The 21,549-nt window shown below is 45.5% G+C and overlaps 1 protein-coding gene across 1 annotated transcript in view; it reads left to right on the top strand.

Annotated features, from left to right (window-relative positions):
* Positions 1-21,549, top strand: part of LOC309400935 (epididymal sperm-binding protein 1-like) — a 73,170-nt gene that overhangs the window by 39,966 nt on the left and 11,655 nt on the right. The window contains exon 2 of the mRNA XM_081969709.1: positions 20,382-20,525. Within this exon, the coding sequence (XP_081825835.1) occupies positions 20,382-20,525 (144 nt within the window). The remainder of the gene's footprint in view (positions 1-20,381; positions 20,526-21,549) is intronic.

Genomic DNA, 21,549 nt, shown 5'->3' with positions numbered 1-21,549 from the left:
CAAATTGGAGCAAATTCTTTTGCATAGCCTGGATTGGTTTGCACAGCTTCCATGAATGCTCTCCAGAAATACAGAAGTTAACAGAAAAGCTGTCCTGGATGTGTTGCAAGAGTTAAAGCTGTATCTAGGTAGATAAGGAAGGAAATTAATGCATGCAAAAACAGAGACACTCTCAAAATATGGATTATGAATGAAATTAAAGAAATAGCAAGGGAATGGAGAAATCAACTGCTCTAAAAGACAAATTTGCTACATTTGATCTTTTTTAACGCAAAGTAAATTTTAGGCACAGTAACTTTAATCCAGATTAGGATTCTGAGATAGGATAGCTTTTCATTATGTGTCCTTTCTCTTCAGCAGAAAAGCTGAATCATTTCTTTGTTCACTTTGAAGTGGAGACATCCGAGACAGCTAAAATACAGCCACCAGCCCATTGTATCCCCCACCTCATTGTGGAGGAAGAGGAGGTGAGGAGCAGTCTGAGGGCTCAGGTCCCTAGAAAGGCTGCTGGTCCTGATGATATCTCTGGCCAAGTGCTTAAAGACTGTGCTGATCAGTTGCTTGGAGTCTTTACCAGAATCTTAAATTGATCTTTATCCCTTCCATTATTCCATCTTGTTTGAAGGCTCCCACCATTGTTCTGCTGCCAAAGAAGTTCCCTATCAATAACCTCAACGATTACAGACCAGTGGCACTCACTTATATCATCATGAAGTGCTTTGAGAAATTGGTCTGCTGGGACATCATTTCTGATCTTCTGCATACATTTGATAAAACAGCAGTTTGCATAAAGAAGAAATAGATCTACACAGGATGTCTAAGAGGTCCATAAAGGGGGCGTGCTTAAGCGCAACCGTGTGCCTACTGTCCTGTCCGACTGTCTCCATTTATTTGTACTCATTTCCTTTTATTCATGTCCATGTTCATACTTATATCTGCTATCTTGCACATGTTTGACAAACTAAGAAAATAAGTAAAATAAATGCTATATCCATCACTCTTCACACTGCTCTGACTCTTTTGGAACAGCAGGTTGGGTGGGTGGGCTATGTGAGGATGCTTTTTGTAGATTTAAGCTCTGCATTTAACACAATAATTCCACATAGACTAGCGCCTAAACTTCTGGATCTTGAGCTAATGAGTTAAAAAGGACTAGAGAACAAGCAGGCAAAGAATAGCTGTTTTTCAATTATTTCAAATGAGTTCAGTATGAAGTGAGATAATTCCATGAGATTTCACAAACTGGATATATAAGTTTCCTGGCAATATATAAGAGTTTTGACATTATCTTGTTCCAGAATATTTTCTATAAAACCTAAATGCTGGTCTTCCATGTTGATCTTTCTTTCAGGTAGTAACTGATCCAGTTGCTACAATGAACAAAATACTTTTCTTAGAGTTCAGGATATTCTTAAAAAAACTGCTAACTGCAAGTTAACAAGCTAAGTTCTTTCATCCCGAATGGCAGCTGCTGTCTGCAATAGGCCTTTATTTTATTTTATTTTATTTACTTAAACATTTATATAGCCATCAATCTTGTAACTAGCTCTGAGTGTTTTCCAAATTGATTTTAATCTGCTTTTGTTTGCCTCCTAAACAGCTGGAGATTGGGGCCAGGAGTGCATTAGGCAAACACCTTGTGTTAATACATTCTCTTGAGAGTCGTACATTGTAATCTCTTGCAATTCCTTCGTCAACTATGAATGTAAACAGAAACATTTATTTCCCTTGTTGCAAATTTCTCAGAACTGGGCTAATCATTCCAAAAGTTGGGAGTGTGGGCAGAAAGGGAAGTTGAAAAATCACTTGATTTTTCACTTAGTGACCTATTACTTAATGACCACATTGCCAGTCCCAGTTTTGGTCACTAAACAGAAGTTAATTGTACCTACATTGAAGATGCATTGTAGCAGTATCAGTCAATGGGTTGGGTTCCAGCACTCATTCCAAAATGCCCATAGTGAAATCACGGCACTAACACTAGAACAAAGACTCGCATTGTATCCAGAGCAAAAACACCAAAAGGTAGCTGATATGTGGGTAACACTGCAGAGCTAACTTTTGACTATAAATCTTCCAGCACTTCGATGTCCCCAATTCAATGTCCTCCTCCCAGAAACAGACCAGATTGAATTGTCATTGTCCACTTGCATTTTATTTTCATAGTCTATCCTTTGGTTATAGTGTATTTAATTATTTTTCAATTAAACCTCAACTTTCTGAGTTATCTTTTTCTTACAGAATTTGCATGAATTTAAGACAAAATATCTGCAGAGTATCAGGTTTCAGAACATTCTGGTTTTAATTTTTTCACGAAACAACAAGGCAACTCCCTATCCTACCAGCAGCAGCCTTTTCAGAGCAATATCAGATTTCTGATTCAATTTAACGAAACATTTAATGATCACTTCATTGTTCTTAGCATTGACTGGCTGGGGAGGAAGGAATAGAATAGAATAAAAGAGTTGAAAGGGATCTTGGAGGTCTTCTAGTCCAACCCTCTGCTTAGGCAGGAAATCCTACACTACTTCAGAGAAATCTTCTTAAAAACTTCCAATGTTAGAGCATTCACAATTTCTGGAGGCAAGTTGTTCCACTGATTAATTGTTCTAAATGTCAGGAATTTTCTCTTTAGTTTTAAGTTGCTTCTTTCCTTGATTAGTTTCCACCCATTGCTTCTTGTTCTACCTTCAGGTGCTTCGGAGAATAGTTTGACTCCTTCTTCTTTGTGGCAGTCCATAAGATTTTGGAACACTGCTGTCACCCTTAATCCTTCTTTTAAACTAGACGTACCCAGTTCCTGCAACCATTCTTCATATGTTTTAGCCCCCACTCCCCTAATCATCTTTGTTGCTCTTCTCTGCACTCTTTCTAGAGTCTCAACATCTTTTTTACATCATGGCCATCAAAACTGAATGCAGTATTCCAAGTGTGGCCTTACCAAGGCATTATAAAGTGGTATTAACATTTCACGTGATATTGATTCTATCCCTCTGTTGATGCAGCCTAGAACTGTGTTGGCTTTTTTGACAACTGCTGCACACTGATGGCTCATATTTAAATGGTTGTCCACTAGGATTCCAAGATCCCTTTCACAGTTACTACTGTTGAGCAAGGTACCACATACACTGTACCTGTGCATTTTCTTTTTCTTGCCTAAATGTAGACTCTTACTTTTTTCACCATGGAATTTCATTTTGTTAGATAGAGCCCAATGGTCAAATTTGTCAATATCCTTCTGTATCTTAAATCTGTCTTCTGGAATTTTGGTTATTTCTGCCAGTTTGGTGTTGTTGTCTGCAAATTTGATGAATTCCCCGTCTATCCCCTCATCCAAGTCATTGATGAAGATGTTGAAGAGTACTGGACCTAAAAAAAAGCCTTGGGATACCCCACTGCATACTTCCCTCCATGTAGATGCAGTTCCATTGAGGACTACACGTTGAGTGCAGTTGGTCAACTAGTTATGAATCCATCTGGGGCTGATGCTGTCTAATCCACATTTTTCTACTTTATCTAGTAGTAGGTTATGGTCTACCTTATCAAATGCCTTACTGAAGTCCAAGTAAACTATATCAACGGCATTCCTCTGGTCCACTAATTTTGTCACATTATCAAAGAATGCAATAAGATTAGTCTGGCATGATCTGTTTTTGACAAATCCATGTTGACTTTTGGCTATTACTTTGTTTGCTTCTAGGTGTTGCTGATTCCTTGCTTGATTATATTTTCCAGAATCTTCCCTAGTATTGAGGTCCAGGTAGTTTCTGCATCTATTTTCCCCCCTTGTTTTGAAGATGGGGACTACATCAGCTCTTCTCCAGTCCTCTGGCAGTTCTCCAGTGCTCCAGGATATTTGAAAGATATAGTCTGTTTTTATTACTTTTGAGAAAGTTTACAAGCCACCTTGAGTAAATCTGGGTGTAACTACTCTTGTTTAAAGAAAAATAATAAATACCTAACAGTGTGTCCCTGATTAAATATACAGATATCAGAGTTTGATGACTACTGAATCATCTTAGTGGAGCATATAAAAACATTGCAGATTCTCCTGTGTTATCAGTGCATTGAGAGAGAAAATGGCTTCAATCACAACATTCCTTTTGTTCTGTACTTTTTGGAAATTGCTCTTTGCAGAAGGTAAGGACATATAAAAATTATTTTGTGTTTGTTCATTCCAGCCAGGATAGCATATCAATGACATTTATGTAACTATTTTGAAGAAAATTTAGATAATTTATATTGATTTGGAAGTGTTGCATGGCTTGTTTCTTGCTTCCAAATCAGGGGAATGAAAAACGTCTTAATAGGAAGCATCTTGAATTCTGATACTGTCTTCTGTTTCCATGTTAGACTATCATCCCTATGTCTTCCCATTTATTTACAAAGGAATACATTATCATTCTTGCACCATGGTTCATAGCTAGAAATACCCACGGTGTGCCACAACTCAGAACTATGATGTATCTTTACAATGGAAGTATTGTAGGATTAAAGGTTTGACTATTTATATTTCTGGGCTAAATTAATTAGTATAATTAGAAGATTTAACCCTAACCACCTGCCACATCATAATGCAACTGCCCATCAATTTGTACTTTATTTATATGAGACAAAAATATATATTTGGGGTGACAATCCACACAATCCCCCTCCCCCCCCATCTCCCAGAGTGGGTCTTATGTCTCAAAGCATATACTTGTTGCTCAAGAATTTATGTATTACATGCTATTGTCTGTGATTTGATTATATTTATTACAGTAGAACTTCTGGTCACAAATGCTTCTGACCATGACTAAATTGGGTTCTGACCAAAAAATTAGTCGTGATCAAACATGGCCATTGCCGATTTCCCCTTCCAAGACATTTTTTTGTAAGCACCAAATTTTCAATTAGGTTTGGGTTATGACCAAATCGGGTTGCGACCAAAGTTATAGAACGAATTATTGTCATAACCAGATGTTCTACTGTAATTGGTTTTGAGCGTTATCATTCTTTGTAATAGATATTTTCAGCTGCAAACTGGAGCACATTCTTTTGTATTTCCTGGATTGGTTTACACAGCTTCCTTAAATGAACTCCATAAATACACTAGAAGCCAAAAGAAAAGCTGCCATGGAGTTAAAGCTGAATCTAGGTGTTCTGTAGGGAGAACAAGGCAGGCAGGAACTGAGGCAAGGCAGGTTGTAGCCAACACAACCTTTGTTAACAGTTTAACAAGGCAAAATGTAAGGCAAACCTCAAACCGGCAAACAGCAACATTTGACAGCTGACAGCCCTTTTTATACCAGAGCTGTCAGACGCTGAACCAATAGAATGGCTGCATTCTCCCACCAGCTGGCTGTTCACATCTTAACCAATCAGGAGCCGGCAATGATAGTCAATGGCGTCGTAGCCTCAAGGACTTAACACCCCTCTCCTCCCAGTTAGCATATGCGTAGTCAGCCAAGTATGCCGGCTGGCGTCGGCTCTGCCCTGATCGTCTTAATTAAGGGGTGGTAGCCAAAGGAGGAGTAGCTGCTGGAGAGTCCTGTGGAACATCAGGAGCCTGTGCAGCTGAGTTGGCGGGAAACTTGACAGCCGCGGGACTGACCGGATTCTCAGGTAAGCTTGGCAACAAGAACGTATCGGTGGGGGGTGTTGCATGCGACTCTGTTTGTGCTGGAGCAGCCTCTGTCGATATTAGTTCACCGGGGCAGGATTGGGCCTGCACCAGATGCTGGTCTGCTGCGCTGGTGGCTCGCCGTCTGAGCTGGTTGATATGTCGGTGTCACATTCACCAGCCACTGAACTGGACCCTATAAGAGTAGGGTCCAGTTAGTTGCATGAGTTGTCCGGGAAGCCACCTTGATTTGGCCTCACAGTTTTGGGTGTAGACTGGGTCTCCCACATTAAAGGCCCATGTGGAGTTGCCTGTGAGGGGGCTTTTCTCTGCTGCATAACCGGGGTGTAGTCGGTCCAGGTTTGTCTGGAGACGATGACCCATAAGCCGTTCTGCAGGACTTTGCTTGGTGATTGGGCACAGGGTTGTATGCTGTGCCAGGATGCCAGGAGGTATTGGAACAGTTTGTCGTGCCAATTTCCTGGTCCCAGGTGGCCCAATGCCTCCTTAACCAATCAGATGGTTTGTTCTGCCAGGCCATTTCCAGCTGGGTGGAACGGGGCATAGGGGAGTGTCGTATGCCGTGCTGGCCTTAAAACATCTGGAAGGGGGTCAATGTGAACCAGTGACGTGTGGTGAGGTTTATGACTGGTGAGGCACTGACACAGTGCTGGGTTTCAAATATTTTTAGACTTGTGGACTTCAACTCCCAGAATTCCACAGCCAGGCATGCTCAGTTCCAATTTAAAGCGACAGCATTTGTTTTTCTCCTTTGCTCCTTCTTTCTTTTTCCTTTTCTTCTCCTTCCCCTCCTTCCTCCCTCTCTCCCTTCCTCCCCCTCTCTCAAACACACACACACACACACACACACACACACACACACACACACACACACACACAGAAGTTGGATTGGACTATCTCTCCTACCCCTTCCCTCTCTCACTCACTCTCAAACAAACCCCCCCACACACAAAAGTTGGATTGGATATCTTTTCCAGTGGCTTGAAAGCAGCTCCTCTGCCATCCCCCCCCCAATTCCCCTGCTGCCTTTCCCAAACACCTCCACCATTGCAAATGCAGCCTGCTGTCTGGGTGGGAAATGCCTGGAACACAATAAAGCCCACCCACCACCTCCTGCTGGCAGGCTGGGGTGAGAGGAGAGGCAGAGAAGGGGAGCTGAGCCGAGCCTTCCAAAAGAAAGAGGCTGGGGGAAAGTGTGTGTATTACAGCATGGCTCTTTGCCTGGCTTCCTGCCTCCTCCTGTGGTCTCCTCAGTGCTCACTTGTGCTCTCCCTCCCCAAGTGTAGTCTGATTTGGCTCTTTGCCTGGCTTCCTGCCTCCTCCTGTAGTCTCCTCAGTGCTCATTTGTGCTCTCCCTCCCCAAGTGTAGTTTGATTGCAGGTGGAGCCACGTTGCCTTTTCAAACTTGTAATCAGTGAAGCTGGGCTAGATTTTTATATAGTTTTATCCAGCTGTGTGTGTGTGTGAGAGAAATGAATGGGGGCCTGGGGAGGAAGTCACTACACTTCGGGAGGGAGAGCACCAGTGAGGTTAAGCAGAGTCATCCACGGTGAGGCAGCAACTAGCTCAGCTTTTTCCTTTTACTTTTTTTTTCATGATGAGAGTAGTGAGGCTGTGCCTCACTTGCCTCACCTGACTGCACGTCACTGATGTGAACTGGGGCACATTGTCAGTCACCACCATGTCGGGCAACCCATGGGTCGTGAATAGCCTCCCCAGCACCTTAATTACAGCCTCCAAAGTGGTGGAGGGCATAAGTGCCAGCTCCACCCACTTCGAGTAGGGATCTACGAGGACCAAGAAGTTCTGCCCTATGAACGGGCTGGCAAAGTCCAAATGGACTTGTGCCCATGGAGCCTGGGGTATGTCCCATTTCCTGATGGGCACAGAAAGGGGAGCCGGTCTAGATTGCTGGCACTGCTGGCAGGTGGCTACCCAGCTTTCTATTTCTGGTCAATCTTTGGCCACCACACATAGCTTTGGCCCAAAGCCCGGGTGAGCAGTGTGCAGGCAACTTAAAATTGACGACCTAAGCTTTGGGGGAGCTACCATTCTATTGCCCCATAACAGGCACCCATTAAGGATGGACAGCTTATGCTGCCATATATAATAGGGGTGAAACTCAGGATCTACTGGCCCCTGTGGCCAACCCCTGCGCACCCAGTCCAAAACTTGGGCCAATATGGGGTCTGTGGCAGAGAGCCTGGCAATATTCCTGGTGGATACTGCCATGGCTAATTCTTCAATTAAGAGGACCAAAATTGCAGGAGCAGGGTCCAAAACTGGCGCTGGCAGAGGGCAGTGACTTAGGGCATCAGCGTGCCCCAAGTTTTTTCCTGGTCTATATTGTAGCTGATAATTATATGCTGCTAGAAAGACTGTCCATCTGGACATTCTTGGAGACAAAATCTGAGGAGTCTGGTGATTCCCTGCCAGAAGACCCAAGAGGGGTTTTTGGTCGGTTACTAAATGAAAAAAACGACCATAAACATAATCTTGAAAACGTGTTACCCCTGCTACAGCAGCTAGGGCCTCTTTATCCAGCTGACTGTAATTTCTTTCAGCTGCTGAGAGCGTGTGCGAATAATAGGCAATTGGGGCTTCTGAGCCATTAGGTAGAATTTGACTCAGAATGTCCCCAATGCCATAAGGCGGTGCATCACACACCAAGGTTAATGGTAGGTGATCACTGTATTGCACTAATAAGGACTTGGATGTAAGGATATCCTTAACTGCCCTAAACGCTTGGGCTTCTTTAGACCCCCAATGCCAGGGCATCTTGGAGTCCAGGAGCCTATGAAGAGGCTCTGCCAAAGACGCCTTATGGGATAAAAAAAATGGAATAAAAATTAAGCAGCCCTAGAAAGGCTTACAGCTCAGCCTTAGAAGAGGGCGTGGGGGCTTTCTAAATCACCTCTACCTTGGATGGAGTAGGGTGGATGCCTTTGGAATCAACTAGATACGCCAAAAATTCTACACCGGGAACCCCTATCCTACATTTTTCTTGTTTGAGCTTCAGTCCTGCTTGGCAGAAACGGGTGAGGCTTGCTCTTAATTTATCAACGAGCTCAGCTTGATCCAAAGCGGAGATAAGCATATCAGCGAAATAGGGTATCACCCCTGGCAGCCCCTGGAGCATCCGCTCCATTAGGCTCTGGAAAATACCTGGGGCTACACTAACCCCAAATTGCAAGCTTTACATTTGAAAACTTCCCGGTGCGTTACGATAGTTTGATCCATGGCAGTGGCTTCGTCTACTGGGAGCTGCTGGTATGCTTGTGCCAAGTCTAACTTGGCAAAAATGTTTCTCTGGCCTAAAGAATGGAGCAGATGTTGAACCACTGGCACTGGGTAAGTGCTGGCTTGCAACCCTTTATTAATTGTGCATTTAAAATCCCCACAAATTCTAATACAACCATCCTGCTTAATAAGTATTATTATGGGGGTCTCCCAGGGGGAGTGGTCTATTGCTTTGAGCACTCCTTGTGCTATTAATTTATCTAGTCTAAATCTACCTTGGGCCGAAGAGGAAAAGGTACTCTACTGGGTTTTAGATGCATTGGTGCCACCTGGGGGTCCAAGTTAATGAAATGCGGGTCCCATTATATTTACCAAGCTTGTTGGTGAAATATGTCCACGAACTCGCTGGCCAGCACAGCGAAGGAATTTGGAACAATGGAGTGGATGCCGGAGACATTGAGCTCCAATTTGGAGAACCAGTCAAGCCCCAGGAGGCTGGACAGATGGCCATCTACAATGATGAGGGGAAGAAGCCCCAGGAAGTTATTGCTGGCTATGGTGAATGTGCCACAACCCACAATGGGTATTAGTTGCCCTTGATAGTCTCTAGTTCCCAGGTTGCTCACCCTGCCCACCCGCCCCACCCAGTCACTCCTTATCTCCAGGTGGCTTCTCTGCCTAAGCTGCCTTGCCTGCCTAAGCTGCCACATGGTGCCTGCCCTGTGCCCCAACTAAGCTGCCTCCTCCTGCCTACAGGTAAGTCTCATTTGCTCCCTCTCCCTGAAGCTTGCTGCGACCCCCATCCTCAACGGACTTGCAGGTTTACCTTCCCCCACCCCTTCCAGTATCCCAATGAACCCCATTTTGTTTCCCAGCAAGCTTCATGCAGGCCTACGAGGTCCAAAATAGGGCAGGCAGGGCGGTTGGGGCCCTTGGGCCCATTTTGGCTCCCAGGAGGTTTCAGGCAGGGCTGCTACGCCCAAAATAGAGTGTGGGGGGGGGTGCCTAGCAAGCCTCCTTGCAGCCCCCTGGGAGCAAAAATGGGAGAAAGAAAGAAATCCTCACCATTTGGGGATCCCTAAATGCATGGAGCATAGGTCCGCAAACTTGGCAACTTTAAGATTTGTGGACTTGAACTCCTAGAATTCAGCTCTGCTTGCTAGCAAATTCTGAGAGTTGAAGTCCACAAGTCTTAAAGTTGCCAAGTTTGAAGACCCCTGCTAGCTGCTATCCTTAGGCTCAAGCTAAGCTGGAGTTGCCCCAGGTCTGAATTGATACAAACACATACTAAGTGTTGAAATCTAGTGTTGGTTTCAATCTCCGCTTACTTTGATAACTCACCTTGCATTTCTAGAGACTGGGTTTCAGCCATATATTATCCAAATCTGAAGGAAGAAGGAAAAAGATTATTCAGGCAATTACCATGCAGTGAGTTGACCTAGCATAATAAGTAAGAACTATGCCAGACAACTTTGCTAGAAGTTCTTGGATAATTAGACAGGTTTTGCTGAAGTTTGTTCTGTTTTACATACATGACTGATATCCACATAAGATATATTTTGCTGTCAAAGTCAGCCTCTTTTCTTTTTGTAGATATTTAGCAAGACATTCTGCCTATTGAAAAGCAAATAGCTTGTGACTATAGCATTGAAGGGGAATACAGAAAAACTTTTTAAAAAATTCAACACAGTAAATCGTGCAAAAGCAGATGAAAACAAAGGTATTAAAATATAGAGGTTAGGAACAGTGAGTTGGATAGTCATTGTAAGAGAACTGAGGATGGGAAAATCTAAGACCAAATGAAAAGATCCATCATGTTTTTTAACTGCAAAATTTGGATGCTGAAAGTGATTTTCCTTTCTTGAAAGACTATATTCTAAGAATTGGTTAATTATTGGTTTCAGCCCTTCTTGATCTTCTTGGAATATAGAGCATTGTTTAATATTTACAGGATTGAGAGTAATTTCCACAGGAGTTATATATTTAACCCTCCTCAGAAACCTAACGCCCAAACTGAAGGCAAACTCTGCATCTGGGATAGCCTGCCATGGAAGTGGAGACGCTTTCTTCCTTGAATAGCCTTTAAAAGAAGCAGAACCAGTTTCCCTGATTCATCTTTAGGCAAAATTAGCAAGATGGTGGATAAAGGGCAGTGGTGGGTTTCAATTTTTTTTAGAACCTCTTCTATAGGTGTGGCCTCCTTTGTGGGAGTGGCTTGCTGGCCATGTGACCGGGTGGGAGTGGCTTGCTGGCCATGTGACTGGGTGGGTGTGGCCAACTTGGAAAATGTGGTGAAACTCACTTAACAATGTCTTGCCTAGCAACCAAAATGTTGGCTTAGAAACTTTGAAGCATGCAAGTCTTAAAGCTGTCAAGTTACAAGACTCCTGCACCCCTAACTCTTTAGAAAAAAAACCCCAGGGGTGTTCAAACTTGACAGCTTTAAGATTTGTGGACTTCAACTCCCAGAATTCCTCCTCTCGCTCTTCATCTTGATAATGTGCGGATGGGTGGGGGGAGGGAGCCGGAAGCGGTTCTAAAGAGCACTGTAGAAGAGGTTAGAACTGGCAGGAACCCACCCCTGATAAAGGGTTATCTTTTTTGCTTTATTAGTATCACTACAAATCTATTAGAACGTATTACAGTAGAAATCAATTCGAGTTTAACTTTGTTAAAAAGCAGTTCTTAGAAGCTGTTTTTGGACTTTAATTCTACACGTATCAGTTCATTATAAATACAAATAGTGCTCATGTGTTCATAGCAAAAAAAAGTTCCATATAAATAAGTGGTGCTACCTAGAAGGGATTTATCTGTTTAGAAACAGAAGGTTTCAGTTCAGAGAAATGAAGAAGCTTTTTGTACAAGAAGCGAAACACCCTCAAAGAAAAAGCCCCTTTGGGATAACCATTACGCGGAAGGCTGAGAATCTCCATAGGTATTTTTCTATAACCTTATATACAAATTACAAGTTGATATTTGATTTTTTAACTTCAGGTGAGATACAATTTTTTTATTTTTAGCTGAGGATATATTTTTCTTTTCATCTTTATCATCATCACCTATATTTTTACACATCAGTGGATTGCAAACTTTTGCAAACAATGTCATTACTTGCATTCACCTGTCACTATCATTTAACTTGTAGTCCAACATTAGCTGCAAGAGGACCAAAAGACTAACATTTTTGGTATATATTTTAAATTTTTCTTCTATTTTTTTTGAAATTTGAAAATGTCTAGAAATTTTAATTTTCATATGAATTTCTTAAAAAATTTTTTTTGAAACAATCCTTTTAAATTATTATTTTTATAAAAAATTTTTTTGAAAAAAATAAATGTTCAAATGATCTTTTAGAATTTAAAAAAATTGATTTAGGGTTTATAAACTTTTAGAAAAATCGCTTAGATTTCTGAACATTTTGAAAACTTTTGAAATTTTTATTTTTTTAATGAAGTAGTTGTGAAAAGAAACATTCATGGAAAAAGAATCTGATGCATTAGTCATTTGCCAAATTATAGGTCCTCTATATATTCAAGCCCTTAGAGGACCCAAATTACACATGTACCAAATATAAGACTGTATCCAAACTGAGCATAAGAAGGAACAAACAACTACCAGAAAACTTCCATATACGTGAACCTTTAGGCATAGACCTATGTCACTCAAAGAAGAAAACAACAACCAAGAGTAATGTCCCTGCTGTCTAGTGTGACTCAATCCAGTGTAGCCTTACTAGAGTTGAGTAATTGATTTTTATATCCTGCTCCTGGAAGAAAGCATGCAGATATCTGGAGAAGGGACATCATCAAGTGTTCCGATAACAGGAAGAAAAATAATCCAGACTTTCTCAAGGAAAAAAAGGGAGTGTTGATAATAGCACATTTATTTTTAAGAAGATGTTGAACAGCCATTTGTCTGAAATGGTATAGGCTCTCCTGCTTGACCAGAAGGTTGGACTAGAAGACCTCCAAGGTCCCTTCCAGCTCTATTCTGATTGATTGATTATAGGAGATTTAATCATTTCTGAACTATACTGCAACTTTCTGTTTTACACTTATCTTACAGATGTTAGGCTAAACTATGGAAATATACTCCAACATATCTGGAGAGGTACCAGTTTAGGGGTTTCTGCACAGCATACCACCATGATACCAATCAAGAGGATATTTGTAGCCCAGGGTTGAAATGAGGGCTACTCTCTGAGTTTGGTTGTTGTTTTTTTGCAGATATTTATTGCAAACTAGGTAACATAATCAGTCTTAGGCATAATTAGGATTAGCACTGCAAATGTTATCTAGTTTGGGTAATAGAATGTCTGCAAGAAAATAACCAAGCTCAGAGAGCACCAAGGGCTCCTCATACCACCTTAAATACATTTGGGAGGAACTGATGTTTGTTTGTTTGTTTGTTTGTTTGTTTTATTGGATTTATATGCCACCCTTCTCCCAAAGGACTCAGGGAGGTGTACAACATTAAAAAACACAGATCCCGAAAATTAAAAAGAAATTAAATACATATCCCCCCCAAAAAACAAACCCAATTTATAGGACAATACATTTATAAAATGAGATAAAAATTAACAGGCCAGGCTGGCTTGCTGGAAAAGCCAAGTTTTTAGGTCACGTCTGAAGGACCAGAGGTCAGGGATTATGCGAAGCTCCAGGGGCAGCTCATTCCAGAGGAAAGGCGCTCCCACAGAGAAGGTTCTCCCTCTGGGGGTCACCAGCCGACACTGTCTGGCCGACGGCACCCTTAGGAGGCCAACTCTGTGGCCTCGTACTGGATGGTGGGAGGCTACTGGTGGCAGTAGGTGGTCTCACACGTATCCTGGGCCTAAGCCATGGAGTGCTTTAAAGGTCATAATTAATACCTTGAATCGCAACCAGAAAACAACCGGCAAACAGTGCAGGCCACCTAAAAGCGGTGTAACATGGGAGCACCTAGGTACCTCCATGATAAACCGCGCGGCTGCATTCTGGACAAGTTGAAGCCTCCAGGTGCTCTTCAAGGGCAGCCCCATGTAGAGAGCATTGCAGTAGTCCAGGTGAGAAAGGATGAGGGCATGAGTGACTGTGCACAGAGCATCCCGATCCAGGAAGGGGCGCAACTGATGTACCAGGCGAACCTGGTAAAAGGCCGCCCCTGGTCACGGCTGTCAGGTGTTCTTCTAAACTAAGCCACGTATCCAGGAGGACTCCCAGATTATGAGCCTTCTCTGAGGGGGCTAAAATTTCTCCCCCTATCAACAAAGATGGAACGCGATGCACAAATCGGGATAACGGAAACCACAGCCACTCAGTCTTGGAGGGATTGACCTTGAGCCTGTTCCTCCCCATCCAGATCCGCACAGCCTCCAGGCATCGGGACATCATGTCGAGGGCATCGTTTGGGTGGTTTGGGGTAGAGATGAAAAGTTGGGTATCATCAGCATATTGATGATACTGTACCCCAAAAACATGGATGATCTCACCCAGCGGTTTCATATATACTTTGAACAGGAGGGGTGAGAGAACCGACCCCTGGGGCACCCCACAAGTGACATGCCTGAGGGTCGATCTCTGCCCTCCAGTCAACACAAACTGCGACTGATCCAATAGGTAGGAGGAGAATCACCGTAAAACATTGCCCCCCACTCCCAACCTCCGGAGTCGTCGCAGTAGGATACCATGGTCGATGGTATCAAAAGCCGCCGAGAGGTCTAATAGAACCAGGACAGAGGAGCAGCCCCTGTCCCGGGCCCGCCAGAGATCATCGACCAATGCAACCAATGCCATCTCCGTGCTGTACCCGGGCCTGAAACCCAACTGAAACAGATCCAGGTAGACAGCTTCATCCAGGTACTGGGGAAGCTGACGTGCTACCACACTCTCGAGAACCTTTGCTACAAAGCGAAGGTTGGAGACCAGACGATAGTTGGCTAAAGAAGCTGGGTCCAGGGAAGGCTTCTTGAGGAGGGGCTTCACCACCGCCTCCTTCAAGGCGGTGGGAAAGAACCCTTCTCTCAATGAAGTGTTGGTAATCACCTGGAGCCAGCCTCGTGTCACCTCCCAGGAAGCCGAAACTAACCAAGAGGGACACGGGTCCAGCACACAAGTGGCAGCACTGAGTCTCCCCATAATCCTGTCCATGCCTTCGGAGGTCACAGGGTCAAACTCATCCCAGATTGTCTCCTCAAGATTCATCCCTGTCAGCTCACCCGAATCTACCCAGTCAGAGTCCAAGCCTGTCCGGATCTGAGCAATTTTATCCTGCAGATACTGAACAAATTCTTCAGCCCTACCCTGCAAGGGGGTCTTCCCCAGTTCCTTGGTTAAGTAAGGAGTGGGTCACCCTAAGCAGGGCGGCTGGGCGGTTATCTGCAGATGCGATAAGAGTGGGAAAATGTTTTCATTTTGCCACTTCTATCACCACTAAGTAGGATTTAATATGAATTCTTACTAGTGTTTGATCAGATTCGGACCGGCTGGCCCTCCAGCCACTCTCTAGGCATCTTTTCCAGCATTTCATCTCCCGGAGCTCCTCGGTAAACCAGGGAGCCACCCGGGATCGGCACCAGGTCAGAGGCCGCAAAGGCACAACGTGATCCAAGGCCCTAGCGGCTGCCCTATCCCAGGCTTCCACTAGGGCTTCAGTCGAGTTGTGAGCAAGGGTTTCAGGAAAAGTCCCAAGCTCCATCAGGAACCTTTCGGGGTCCATCAGGTGCCTGGGGCGGAACCATCTAGTCAGTTCCGCCTCCCTGTGGCGAGGGGTAGCGGTATGGAAGTCAAGCCTGATGAGGAAATGATCAGACCATGACAAGGGTTAAATAGAAATATCCCCTAAATCTAGATCATTCATCCACTGCCCATAGACAAAAATCAGGTCGAGAGTGTATCCCCCATTATGGATGGAGTGTTGAATTAACTGAGTTAGGTCCATAGCTGTCATGGAAGCCATGAACTCCCGAGCTGACTCGGATGTCTCGCCAATGGAAGGCATATCGAAATCTCCCAGGACCATAAGCCTGAGGAAATCAACCGCCAATCCAGCTAACACATTTAGCAGCCCCGGCAGGGCCGATGAAATGTAGCAGGGAGAGAGGTGCATAACAAAAAGACCAACCTGAGCTCCAAGGCCCCACTTCACAAAGAGGGACTCACACCCGCCTATCTGAGACTTTCCCTAATAACCACCGCCACCCCCTCGCCACTGCCCTGGGCTCTTGGTGGAACGCCCAGAAGCCTGGTGGGCAGAGTTCACTAAGGGGCACCCCCCATGGCCTAACCAGGTCTCCGTAATGCATGCCAGGTCTGCTCTACCCTCTTGTATGAGGTCATAAATGAGGGGAGCCTTATGTACCATGGACCTGGCGTTAAGCAACACCAGCCGGAGACCAGGGTCCTGAAATCCCGGGCACCCGGGGGTGCGAGAGGGGCGATGAGGTTCAGAATGCACGATTGCTCTTAAACAGCAAACCCGCATCCTCCGAACATCATTTGGCCCTTGGCCCCCACCATATCTGCCTCTCCCACAAACAGTAGAGATGGTGAACCCCACAATGGAATAGCTTAATGTCTCCCCTGGAATCCCAACCCTTCCTAGCCCTCCCAACCCACGCCCATTAGTTAGCTTTGGCCTGTTCCCTGGCAGACTCCCCCCCAAGCCTGTCTGAGACATCCGAATCAACCCCCCCTTAAAATTTGGTTTAAAAGCCCCTGTAAAAAACCCTTAAAAAGTCTCTTCTTTGCATGCCACCTCTCGGGATCCCAAGATCCGTCATTAAGGAAGCGTCTTGATAGGCCAGAAGGCCATCCCCAGGAAAGGGGGAGTTCCCGGAGGGAATAAAGTTCTGTCGCAGTATAGCATAGAGGAGAGTGTGGAATCAACCAAACGGGATGACATCATGGGGATATGGAACGAGGAGATGACATGTCCATGGGATATGTCCATGGGGGGAACAGCCGGCAGTGTTCAAGGAGGTAGCAGGAAGCTTATGTCCATCATAAAAATAGTCGGTGTTGGGGACAATATATAAGGGTAATGGCCAGCTGTCCAAAATCGCAGCAGATGCTAGCTTGCGAGGTGGAGAAGCGGCCAGTGATGGCAGCAACGAGGACAGCAGCGGCATCGGTGGCTGCTCCAACTCCGACTCCAACATCTAAGCTCCGCCCATGCCAGCCGCACTCACATCCATCACCAGGGCCGCACTCCGTTGACCCAGTCCATAATATCACAGGAGGGGGGGCCAAATGGCACAGTATGGTGGCCAGGCAACGGCGGTGACATGGGGGGGGGCACAGCAAAGGACCCCCCCACTCCAACCGCGCCCATGCCAGCTCCCAAAGCCATCTTCGGCTGGCGTTAGTATCCGTGCCAGCTGCCTCAGCCACTCCCTGCTGATCTAATTTATCATGTTCATAAGCAAGGAGGAGGGGAGGAGTAACCAGGATAACACCACGGCGTGGGGAGCGGCAGCTGTAGAGACCCCAGACCGGGCATCCTGCTGCCACCGCCGACCATACCCACTCCGGCTGCAGAGACCCCCGGCCGGGCGTCCCGCCGCAGCAGCTGATCACACTGATGCCGGCAGCTGCTGACACTCTCCATTCTCCTTTCACCGCTAACCGCCCCATTTCACTCATGATGTTCCGGCTATAAGACAGGACATAGCAGCTCAAGGGTATCCCCTGAGGTCCCAGGAAGTTCTCATAGCTGGACCTGGAACCAACGATGGAATAGGATACCCCTGCAAGCCCCAAGAAGGACAATCATCTCCCCGAAGCTCTCCTCAAATGCGACAGGACACCATCTTGGGCATGCGTACTTTCCCTACTTCCCTGATGTTGGAAGAAATAAATAGTTGCTAAGTAGTTGCTAAAGCATTTATTCTGTTGTTGATGATCATGGAGGTATCAGAAATTCATGACCACTGAGATAGATGCCTTATGGAGTATATAAAATGTGGTACTCTTGATAGGATAAATTAGAAAAAATCAATATCCAGATAAAAAACATATTATTAACCAACTTTGCTGAAATAACTGTTTTACAGAGGCTTGAACCTTTTTTTGTAACTCCCAAAGATACTGTACATTAAGACAAGGTGTGCACAGTAGGAAGTAAAATCACTTGGTTTTCAGGTATTGCAAATATTACTGAATTATTTCTAAACTAAACATATAGAGCACAGGGCTCATGAAAGGCAATTACATTGTCAAAACTGGTGGTCACCTTATGGCAGTGCTTCTCAATTATTTTCTGTCATGCCCCCCCTAGGAAGAAGAAAACATTTCGCGCCCCCCCCCCCGCGCGCGACTGTAAATAGTCTAATTTGTCTATAAAATTGTTATAAGTACACCTCTGCATAACATAGCACACCGGTCTTTCCTCGACTCCCACCGTAGTCACATGCTTTCTTTCCTCTTTCCCTCTTACTTGTCTATCCTTCCTTCCACCCTCCCTTCCTCCTTCCCTTCCTTCCTGCCTCCCTTCCAGTTCCCTCCTTCCTCTTTCCCCCTGCCTGCCTGCCTTCTTTCCTCTTTCCCTATCCTCCTATCCTTCCTTTCTCCCTCCCTCCTTCCCTGCCTCCCTTCCAGTTCCATTCTTCCCTCCTTCCTTCTGCCTCCTTCCTGCCTGCTTGCCTTCTTTCCTCTTTCCCTCTTGCTTGTCTATCCTTCCTTCCACCCTCCCTTCCTCCTTCCCTTCCTTCCTGCCTCCCTTCCAGTTCCCTCCTTCCTCTTTCCCCCTGCCTGCCTGCCTTCTTTCCTCTTTCCCTATCCTCCTATCCTTCCTTTCTCCCTCCCTCCTTCCCTGCCTCCCTTCCAGTTCCATTCTTCCCTCCTTCCTTCTGCCTCCTTCCTGCCTGCTTGCCTTCTTTCCTCTTTCCCTCTTGCTTGTCTATCCTTCCTTCCACCCTCCCTTCCTCCTTCCCTTCCTTCCTGCCTCCCTTCCAGTTCCCTCCTTCCTCTTTCCCCCTGCCTGCCTGCCTTCTTTCCTCTTTCCCTATCCTCCTATCCTTCCTTTCTCCCTCCCTCCTTCCCTGCCTCCCTTCCAGTTCCATTCTTCCCTCCTTCCTTCTGCCTCCTTCCTGCCTGCTTGCCTTCTTTCCTCTTTCCCTCTTGCTTGTCTATCCTTCCTTCCACCCTCCCTTCCTCCTTCCCTTCCTTCCTGCCTCCCTTCCAGTTCCCTCCTTCCTCTTTCCCCTTGCCTGCCTGCCTTCTTTCCTCTTTCCCTATCCTCCTATCCTTCCTTTCTCCCTCCCTCCTTCCCTGCCTCCCTTCCAATTCCATTCTTCCCTCCTTCCTTCTGCCTCCTTCCTGCCTGCTTGCCTTCTTTCCTCTTTCCCTCTTGCTTGTCTATCCTTACTCCCTCCTCCCTTTCTTCCCTCCCTCCCTGCCAGCAGCTCCTCCAGCATCCCAGCTGGAAGCAGCAGCACAACAGTCGCCGTTACCAGGGGCGAAGGGGTGGGGGTGGCAAGATCGGGCGACCGCCGCCCCTTTGTCCCTTCCCCAACAGCGGCTGTTGCACTTCCGCTTCCAGACGGAATGTTGGCGGTGGAGCTGCTGGCGGGGAGGCGAGCTACCTGCATAAAGACGCCGCCGAGGGCATGGCAGAATATATCCCGGCTTGAAGTGGCAGCGCTGGGGACTGCTCAGAGACTCATCAGAGCCGCGGGCTGGAGCTGTGCAAAAAGTCTGCTTGGGCTGGGGGGGGGAGGGAGGGAAGCCTGGGACAGCCATGCTTCCCTCCCTCCCACCCCCGCCCGAGCAGGCTTCTTGCACAGATCCAGCCCGCGGCTCTGATGAGTCTCTGAGCAGTCCCCAGCGCTGCCACTTCAAGCCGGGATATATTATGCCTCGCCCACGCCGCCGCCGTTGCACCCATTGGAAAGGGAGCCTTCGCGCCCCCCTTTACGGAGCCTCGCGCCCCCCCAGGGGGGCGCACCCCACTATTTGAGAACCGCTGCCTTATGGACATATGTACCCATATTTGTAACTGCTGCAGGACGTTTCAGCCATATAAGGCAAAGGAAATGACACATGACAAATTCAGGATTGTGAGTTTTGTGGTTTGGGAGCATAAAAGAGTTGACTGTATTCAATAATATTACATAGGCTTTGAGGGCAATCTCCCTGTGTCTTTCTATTCAGAATAAAGAAATGTTACTTCAACCTTAGTGTGTTCAGTTTGGTTTCAACAAACAGTCTTGAAGGATCCGGTGTGGGATGGACATCCCTCTCCAGGGGTGTTAAGTGCATTTAGAAAGAAAATGGCCACGTTCATAGCATTGTTTTTATTCAGTATACTTATTCAATCACTTTTTGCATCAAGTAAGGAAAATACACCAGTCTGTTGATTCATTTTCCTGAGATAGCTTATCACTGATCTTTGCTTTAGATGACTGATTTTTGGTATTTATCTAGATAATTTATATAATGTTTGGATTTCTTGCATGAATTGTTTCCTACTTTTAAATCAAAGGAATGAATGAATACTTAGCAGAGAGTTTCTTGAATTCTGGTATTGTTTTTAGTTTTAGTGCCTCCTCCCTGTGTCTTCCCATTTATTTACAATGGAAAAGTCTACAATTCGTGCACTGAAGATGGAAGCAAGAACCACCCATGGTGTGCCACAACTATAAATTATGATCACTCCAAGCAATGGAAGTATTGTGTATCTAAAGGTGTGACATATTTACATTTCTGGGTTACATTACTCTGTAGAGTTAACAACAATAACCTGAAACGGTCAACTGATTCCTTTTATAACTGTTTCTGGTCCTATTCTAGTATAGAAATAAAACAGGCAGTGTAGGGTGTTTGTCTTCACTATAGTAAGCTTAACATAGCTCCACCACAACACTGTAAGTGCCCATCAATGTGCAGCTTAATTATACAAAACTAAAAAGATGTGGTTTGGATGACAAGACAGTTAATCCGGGCAAGAGTGTATCACCAAGGACCATATGCAGTGACCACCAGTGGCCAACAACAACAAAAAAGGGGGGGGAGCAAGGAGCAGAGGAGTTCCTTGTTGTGTTTTCCACAAGGGAGGACAGTCCCTCCAAGGGGGTGGAGGTGGAGACTCCTCAGCGCTAGACTCAGGTCAGTGCAAGCCGCGGTTCCATTCCCCTCCTTCCTGAGCCAACATGAAGGAGACTGCGGCTCGCGCTGACCTGAGTTTAGCACTGAGGAGTCTCCTGCACAGTGTGGCTCTTCTCCACAGTGCAGCAGAAGGAGTTGCTGTCCCCGCCACCGTGATCCTTGGGTATTTTGTTTGCACGCCCAAGAAAGAGATGAAAGAAAAAAGGAGAGAAAGAGAGAGAGATAGAGAGAAATGAAAGAAAGCTGGAAGGAGAGAATGGGAGTGAGGGAAAAGAGAGGGAAACAAATTAGAGAGAGAAGGTGGAGAGGGAGAGAGAAATGAAAGGGAGCTGAAGGGAGAGGATGAGAGAGAGAGAAAACAGGGAAACAAATCACTGCTAAAAACCACCCCTGTCCCCCCTCCCTTCCTCTCCACAACCTCCCCCCGAAAGCTTTTCCCAAATAATACCAGCAGCCATTTCATCTCCACCAAAACAGATACATACACACACGCGTGCACACAACACAAGCACACACACCAAACAAATAAAATAAAAAATGGCAGAAATGGAGAAAGGAGTGAAACCTCCAGAAAATAAAAGAAGCAGGAAGCTGGCTCATCCT

This window comes from Natrix helvetica (assembly GCF_964273705.1).
Source record: "Natrix helvetica genome assembly, chromosome: Z".
NCBI classification, from domain to species: Eukaryota; Metazoa; Chordata; class Lepidosauria; order Squamata; family Natricidae; genus Natrix; species Natrix helvetica.
This window is presented reverse-complemented; position numbering and strand designations above follow the sequence as displayed.